The 8,387-nt window shown below is 34.6% G+C and overlaps 2 protein-coding genes across 3 annotated transcripts; one reads left to right on the forward strand and one right to left on the reverse strand.

The window, feature by feature from the left end:
- Positions 1-115: 115 nt before the first annotated feature.
- On the forward strand, positions 116-3,976 carry LOC106170621 (protein mono-ADP-ribosyltransferase PARP16). Of its 2 annotated transcripts, XM_013550584.2 has the most exons (6): positions 117-430; positions 881-1,015; positions 1,258-1,461; positions 2,045-2,210; positions 2,580-2,736; positions 3,167-3,976. In XM_013550584.2, the coding sequence occupies exons 1-6, from the start codon at positions 248-250 to the stop codon at positions 3,303-3,305; spliced, it is 984 nt and encodes a 327-aa protein (XP_013406038.1). In that variant the 5' UTR covers positions 117-247; the 3' UTR covers positions 3,306-3,976. The 2 variants fall into 2 exon arrangements, with proteins under 2 accessions (XP_086855862.1, XP_013406038.1); XM_086999736.1 differs by lacking the exon at positions 1,258-1,461 and having other exon boundaries at positions 116-430.
- LOC106170620 (DET1 homolog) lies at positions 3,974-8,363 on the reverse strand. Its single transcript, XM_013550583.2, has 4 exons — positions 8,232-8,363; positions 6,130-7,563; positions 5,409-5,556; positions 3,974-4,641 (listed from the first exon to the last, which is right to left on the reverse strand). The coding sequence occupies exons 2-4, from the start codon at positions 7,550-7,552 to the stop codon at positions 4,452-4,454; spliced, it is 1,761 nt and encodes a 586-aa protein (XP_013406037.2). The 5' UTR covers positions 7,553-7,563; positions 8,232-8,363; the 3' UTR covers positions 3,974-4,451.
- Positions 8,364-8,387: the final 24 nt, after the last annotated feature.

Below are 8,387 nucleotides of genomic sequence, written 5' to 3' on the forward strand. Positions count from 1 at the left end.
AACAAAAACAAACTATGTAAGGGAAAATAATAACACTGAAATCCCCCAAAGTATTCAGTGCTGCTATCAGTTCTGCACTGTCTTGAGCAAATACCGTTTTACGCATAATCGGTCTTGTATTAATCCCTTTTTAAGTCTACTTCCACGTAAACTTCAACTTTTTGTCACCTTTATTAAATTTTGTCAGAAATAATGCAAATGTAAGAATCACGATGGTGAGCTGATTGTTTGAGAATAAGAGGTGAAGATGGCATATGCCAACCAGCTAAAGAATCTGTTGGCTAAGGTCAGAGAGGACCCACTGGCCGCGGATATGCACTGGAGTTTGTTTATGTCTGCGCTGCAAAGTTATAGACATGACACAGTGCTTAGACCTTTCCCACCTAAGTTCCAAGAAGAAAACTCTGACGAAAAAGATTATAAGGCGCTTGTGAGTAAACATATCAGTCTGCATGAATAATTAGTACTAGTACCAAGTATGCATTTAGGAAGGATGGAAACAGGGAAAAAACAGAGGGGGTGGGGTCCGATGGCAGTGTTTAAAGCATTGTCTTTTAAATCAAACTTCAAATTGATTCATTGAGCTTACAGAATAGTGAACCTTTTGGTGTTTAGAATGTTCTGTTTTTAAAAACGCTTGAATTATTTTTAATCTTTAAGTTAAAACTATTTTGGACCAATTTGAAAGCGAAAAGCAGAAACATTTACACTTAAATTTCTTAGTAATTTCAAGTAAGTAAATAAAGGTACCCTAGCAGCCTAAGGTTTTATATGTAACTATATAGAATGTGATTATGTATTTAATACATAAGCAAAATTGAACTCAAAAATAAATGCTTTCTTAACCATTTAAATTGAACAACATGTTTTGTTCTCCAAGACCAAACTTGCCAATCAAGTTCCCAACATTGAGGCATTAGCAGCTGAAAGTCAGGTTGATGATGATACTTTGCAACTCCTCAGTTGGGCAGTGTTGGAAAGAAACTTTCACCTCAAAACCTGTGATAAAACCATGGTAAGTGTTATTGTAAAAATCAGATATATTACTAAAAAAAGTAAAAAATGGATGAAGTTTTCACTTTGAATTATTATAATCTAGGGAGCAGGAAATACATGTCTTTCCTCTGGAATTTACAAAAATAATTTGTGAGAAAGTTTTCACTGTCACAATACAAATCTCAATCGCAGTTAAAGCAGTTTACGTAACCAACATAGGTTCCAGCTTTTTATTTTTCATTTTAAAGCATCTCTTTCCAGTATCAAACAATACAAACCAAGGCTGGCCAAATAGTTCCAGTGCCTGCCCCTAACTACATATTTGAAGTAGAGTACAACCAAATGTGCAATGAAAAATTTGAAAAGATTTGCCAAGGCAGGGATCTAATCTATGCATACCATGGGAGTAGGGTGGAAAACTTTCATTCCATATTAAATCTCGGGCTTCACTCACACATGAATAAGGTAAAAGTAATATTGTTCTAGAAGGTAGGATTTTGGTTCCATACTTGTGATAGCAAACTAATCAAAGTGGTCATCTCTTAATGTCCCTGCAACATCACTTCGCTGCATCATTAGTCAATTCAACATGCAAATCTTAACTCCCTCTAGCAAAATTAGGATATTACCCACAACATTGCAATATATCCCTGTAGTGTTTCTCCCCCTCCTTGATTTTTGAATGATAATTTGAAAAAATTGTCACTTTTGGGTCCTGGGGTTTCCAATATGGTTTTAAAGTTATTTTTGATGTGTCTCATTTTCACTGGTTGTAAGTAACGGTGCAGGGAAGTAAAAGTTAAGGGATGTAACTGAATCAAACTTGTGTCAAAATGAGATGGTCATAGTGGGAAAGCTTAAAGCTTGCCAAAAACCTTGTTTGGACCCATGCCTTCTGTTGGAAGATAGTATCAGCTGTTACTCTGTAAATTGATGCTAAAAATTTTGCTTTCACATTCTGAGTAGTGTCCTTTCTGGTGGCCTTACCCTCTGTTTTTATGAAATGATATTTACACTTATTTGACAAATTCATCATTCCCTATTCCAGACTTCTCTTTTTGGGGAAGGTACTTATCTCTCCAGTGAATTGTCTGTGTCCATAGTCTACAGTCCTGCTGGGCAGCTGTGGGAGAGTAGTATGTTGGGGAGTGGTGCAAGCATTATAGCACTCTGTGAAATCATTGATGATCCCACTGTCAAATGTCAAGTGAAAGGCAAGATAGAAGAACGAAAATTTTTTTAAAGTTAAACATTTCTTACTAATTTAACTGAATGTTTAAAGTTAAATTTAGCTGTTTTATGAGGTACTTCACAAGACACAATCTTCTACATGCAAGTATCTGCAAAATGCTTAGATAGGATCATTCTGCTTACTAATTTTAAATGAAGGTTTAATAAAAGTTAATTATAGCTTTTTCATGCAGTATGTCACAAGACACAATCTTCTACAAACAAGTATGATCAACAAAATGCTTCATCTGTAGGATCATTCCCAAAACAAAAAGGTCAAAAGTATAAGTGTATTCTTAGTTTCTCTTCTTCACTGAAATGTTAACCACATTTATATGGTATAAAATGTTTAGGAGACAAAGAGGAGTCTGGGAAGGCCAGGAGACGTGTCAAGGGCAGCATGGGTGGTGACGTGCCAGAGAAGTACTATGTTGTTCAAAACAATGAGATGCTGAGAGTGAAATACTTGTTGGTCTATGTAAACAAACAATTCACCCGAACTGCTACAAGGTAGGCATATTGATTGATGTTTGTAGGGTCACTGTTCAATGTTGCAAAATGACCACTAGCTATAAATGAGAAACTTTCAAAGATAGAATGCTCTTAGGAAGGCAAAAAGGTATTTTAAATTGAAATTGTTGCATGAGATGGTGGGAAGCTAGGCTGCTGCAGTTTTTCCATTATTCATTTTATTGTGAAATTCACAATATTTTACTTGGATAGGAAACATTTGTAAGTGGCATTGACATTATTCTCTTACACTTCTTAAAATTCCAGAATTGTTTTCTTTTAATTTATATGAGAAGTTTTAAAGTGGAAATGGAATTTTGTTCTGTTACATATACCACTGTCACAGTGAAAAAATTCCATGTTCTTGTCTAGATAGTCTTTTGCACCACTGTTCTTAATCATTTCAAATTACGTTTAAATTTTTTTTCAGAAATTCCAGAATCTCTCAACCTTCCTGGTTGGCTGAACACAAATTCCTAATGATGGTGTTATGTTATGCCCTGTTACTGGTTGCCATAGGTCTTGCCAACTCTAAGTCTTTGCAGCAATACATGAGGAGGCTGAGATGACTACAACCACATGGATCCATGGCACAGTTTTATATGATACAATGATCAGATATCAGAGAAGGAAGCACAAAGAATTACTCAAAATTTCATGCTGACTTTCTCATTTCAGTCCCATTAAATGTGTTTGTCCTTACAAGAACTTAATGTTTTGCCTTCTGGGTTACGTATTGAAATTCCCACTTCTACTGAGGCAGTCAACTATTTTCATGATCTGTTCTTATGAGTAGACCAAAATGACAATTACTTAAATTAGGTCAACCCAGGTAAATAAAAATATTATAGAAGAACAAAACTGTGTAGTATATAATATTAAAAATGGAACCATATTGTTGTTAGTTTAGCAGTACACAACAGAATGAGAAAGATCACCTACCACATTCCAACTAAAAAACTTACAACAGTTTGATCAGCTTTAAAAAAAAAACAATCCCTCTTAGGACTTGAATGCAGTAAACAAGCAAGATATAACAGGAAGCTTTCAAATGAGGGGAATAAATGACTGTAAAAAAAAAGATGGTCTACCACCCTTTTGTTATGTAAGACCAATATTGGATGTTCAATGAGATACGATTATATGCATAGGTCAAGTTACTTAACACCACCAAATAAATGGTGTTTGAGTGCAAAATCCTCCACAATAATTGTATTAAAAATAAATAACTAACAAATAAGTGTTCAATGTTTATTTGCTTTTGTTATGTCACTGAATAAGTGTGCAAAAGGATCCCTTTTAGAACCTACAAATAATACCTTGGAAGAGAATTTTATAAAATTACATAAGTCGCATGACTTGTGTCTATGAAATGAATATAAAAATTGGATGATGAAACTTGGATGCTGCAGCAACCTGAATTCATTATGTAGTAAGTTTTACTGTTTGTATTATCATTCTTTTTCTGATAAAAGAAATTGATATTGAAAAAAAGAAATATTTTAAAGTCAAATAAAATCAAAAACATCATCTTGTATTGTTCTAAATTTGACTGAATTTCATGAGGAGAAACTATGGCACTGTACATCAAAATTTCTACTCCACAATACAGTTACACTTTGATGAATTTTTCCTAGTTTTCTTGAAGTGCAAGTTGTATGTGCAAGAGTATTCTCTTCTGTTTCATATTTTGCACTTTGGTAACAAGGGCATGTTTATTCACTAGAATGTCTAACATGAAAGTTGACAATGTATTCTGCATTAGTTCTTTGCACACTTATTGCAAATGGCTGACATGGATGGAAGGTGAATGCTACAAGCCTTCTTGCTGCTGGTGGTGGATTACGACCAAGGACTCCTGCATAAATTTTGAATTTCAACAACCCCGAGTCTCTGGCATAGAATCTGTAAACAGTAAAATAACTCTCAATCAACTGACATGTATATCCTTGCATGAAAATGATCCATAAACCTAAACCTTTCCTTTGTAAAAAAAATCCAAACTATTAAGAACATACAACTGTCCTAATCAAGCTTGTTTCTACAGAAATTATTATGTAATCAATTTAGTTACGTGGATGTAGTACATGCACACACACACAAAAGAAAAAAATCTAGGATTATTCAATAAGTGGGACCAGCTTTCCAAATTAATCCTATCACTGGATGGAATAACATCCTTAACAGGCAACAACTAGCTTCATTTCTCACAAATCATGTAATCCAACTGTGTAATTTAGCCAACTTATGATAATAAATTGGTATGATTAAAACTGATGAGATTTTAGCATATTAGGTTTGATAACTGCAAACCTTTTGCGACATGTCACAATATGGTAGATGTATAAAAAAATTCACTAAATAGTTCACAAACTGATCACAGAAATAAACACTATGTAGATCAGCCATAAACAAATGTTCCTTCTATCCCCCCTCCCCCCCCCCCCCCCCAAATAAAATGATAATAAGAAAACAAAATTACTAGTATAGTTTTAGGGTCCTTATGCACTGAACATCTGGTTTTGAGACTGTCAGCTTTTCAAATTACAATGGATATTTAAATAGAATTTTCTTGGAATTATTCCCTATTCAAGATAACCTAAAAAGGCTTATAAATCAACAAGAACTTAATCAGTTTATAAAATGACTTAAATGAATCATCCTGAATGTACCTTATAGGATAGTCTCCACATCCCTTGGGTCTTTCCATGACAGAGACCCACTTATCATCATAACTGAAGAGAGCCAGGTCCAGGTAGGGACTGCTGCTGTAAGACTGGGCACTAATGGGGAGTTGAGCAAGGAGGCGTTTGATGGCCTCTGAAAGAGAAAGATGTTCTTTGTTGACTGATGAAAATGTCATATCCAAATATAAAATTTGTACCTAATTTTGAAACTTGTCTCATATTTTATAAGAAACAACCTACCTTTTTTCAAAAATAATTTTATCCATCTCGAGAATAAAATTTAAAAAAAACTCAGAATTGAAATTTGGGCATTTTCAAAGTTATCATTCTGTGCAAAATGTAAGTATAATTTAAAAAGGGACAATAACTCTTTGTATGAGATATTTCACAATAATAACATTGTAAACAACTCATAGAAATATAATATATTCTGTTTTACCACAAAAACGGCAGTTATAGCTATTATTCTGATATCTGAGCTTGTCATCGGACCACGTTACTTCCATAGATGGCTATACTCTGTTATAATCTCTTAAGAGATTATTACAAAAAAATAAACTTTTTAGAAAAAAAAACAGGGACTAACTTTGAATGTACAAATGAATTCGTTATCAATTGGTAAATATGGGAAAATTGTTGTTTACTCCAGGAAAATTAATTTTTTGGCCAAAATGAACAGTATTTATCCCTTTAAATATTTCTTCACCTGTGTGTCCTCCAAATTTGGCATTTATGATTGTCTGCTTAAATCTCTGCTGAATTTGCCTGGCATGAATGTTACTGCTGGCAGAGCATGTGAACTGAGCCTCGCAGTGCAATGTAGCATTGCGAAACATATCGCAAAAGTTTTCAAATAACTCCAACAGATCTTCTGACGTGTTTTCAAATACTGCCAGCACCTCTGTGCTCACCATGTTGTACACAACAAAGAAAGAAGGTTGAGAATTTGGATCAGAAATTCTGAGTGTCACAACCTCCTCACTGGCATATTTAATGAGTAAGTGATTTTCATCTAATAATTGCATTTTCCACATTCTGAGCATCTTGAACTGGTCAAAATACTGGTAGAACTTTCTGAGAGACAATGCTGTACCTTCTTGTTCTGCCCTGCAATAGAGATACACCAGAAGTCTATGTTTCAAAGAGTTCAGTGTAACCTCACTAAAAGGTCTTTGTTGGTTACGCTGTTGAGCAGCTGACTGAGGATGGCGATGAGTCTGGGGGGTCAAAGCCGCTGACAGAACAAGTTCATCATCTTCATAACAGAACCTTCCTATAGATCTCACATCTACAAAACTGCCACTGGATGTTACTTGAAATATATGAATTGTTTGTTGCTGCACAGACAAAACTGCTAAGGTGTCCCTGTATAGGTAAAGACCCTGATTGTGGGAGAGAAATATCTTGTCACATTTAAAATGTCTGCTGTCACTCAACCTCCCTGACACCATGTCTACAAGATGCAAGGAGTAATCTTCCAGTGGTGACCTGGGGTTTGGTGACACTGATTCGTTATTTCTGTAAATGTCAAAGAAATATGGATGTGGCTCCTCAGGGATGTATGCAGCAGATCCCACAACCACATACTGGCCATCATCTGTGAATAAGCTGCACTCTCGGTTTAAATGTTCCCCGTTTGAGGCTACACTCACTACATTCTTGAGGCGAAAGAATTTTTCAAATAAACTGCTGCGAATATTAAGAGAATCTCTGTCTGTGCCACTTCCAGTGAAATCTCCTTTAATGTTCTGAAGCAAAGTTTCAGCAGCTGCTGGGCCTTGAAACTCATAGATTTCTAGTGATGTTTGATCTGAGGAAAAAGCAATAAAGTAGCGCCCATCTGGAGAAAATTTTCTCAAAAAACAAGGAGGTTTTTCTACATTCACCACTGTGAAATTTGGAAACACATTAGTATGAAATAATCTAGCAACATGAAACTGTGACCCTGGGCGACAGTTGTGAGTTTCTCTGTGATACAGCCTATACACAATATTTTGGTTAGGAATTCTCCGGGCTACTATCCTCTCATTGTTGTATACTGAAAATGTTCCACTATATTGATTTCTGAATGTGTCACCACTTGGAGAAAAATGTGTGCCACTGCAACCTTCCTTTTCTTTCTTTTCCATTGTCAACTTCCCTGAAAAAAATAAAGACTAGCTTGAATCAAACTGTTTTCTTCACAATATTATCTCTCTCCCATAAAGGGATTCATGGGTTCTTGTAGGGAGAAAGCACACCAAGTAACCCCACCCCAAGTCTCCAGACAATTTTTTAATAAAAATAAATAATTAGCCTATGTGCTTCTGCATTGTGTATTGTGGACCCTTCACCCAAATCACATTTTATCATTATTATTATTATTATTTAATGAATGAATGAATTAATTTATGTTATTTTTGTTTTATTTATTTATTTATTATTATTATTATTATTATTTTTTTTTTTTGGAGGGGTTCTTTTTCGTTGCAGGCAGAAAACATAGTTTGGCCTTTTGAATTAAATGTCTAAATTGGAGGAAAGTTGAGTGACCTTGCAGTATGTGTATCAAGGAAAAACACAGCTTTGGGTCAGTCTCAAACGTGGATAATATATATTTTAGGCATTTTATGTGTGAATCTAACTAATCCGAGCCCCCTCCCCTATCCCCCATCTCACAGTCACAGACCTTCGCTGAATAATTTTTAATTAAAATTTTTTTAACCTAAACTTCTCAACTCGATCACTTAAAATATTGTTTTTGAAAATTACCTTTTTAAACCAATTTACTTTTATGTGAATGAAATACATTCTCTTAAAAACACTTACTAGAACTTTAATCCATTTCGCACATTTGCGCCATTTTCAGACTTCTTTTTCAAAAGAGTGTAAGGCCGGTTACCGTGTTCTTTAAAATCGCATGTTCTTTTAAATTAAAAAGTGTTTAACTTAGAAGTTACAGACAATTTTATCAATAAATGAATA

This window comes from Lingula anatina, chromosome 1 (genome assembly GCF_051362555.1).
Source record: "Lingula anatina isolate TDL-2025a chromosome 1, LinAna3.0, whole genome shotgun sequence".
NCBI lineage: Eukaryota > Metazoa > Brachiopoda > Lingulata > Lingulida > Lingulidae > Lingula > Lingula anatina.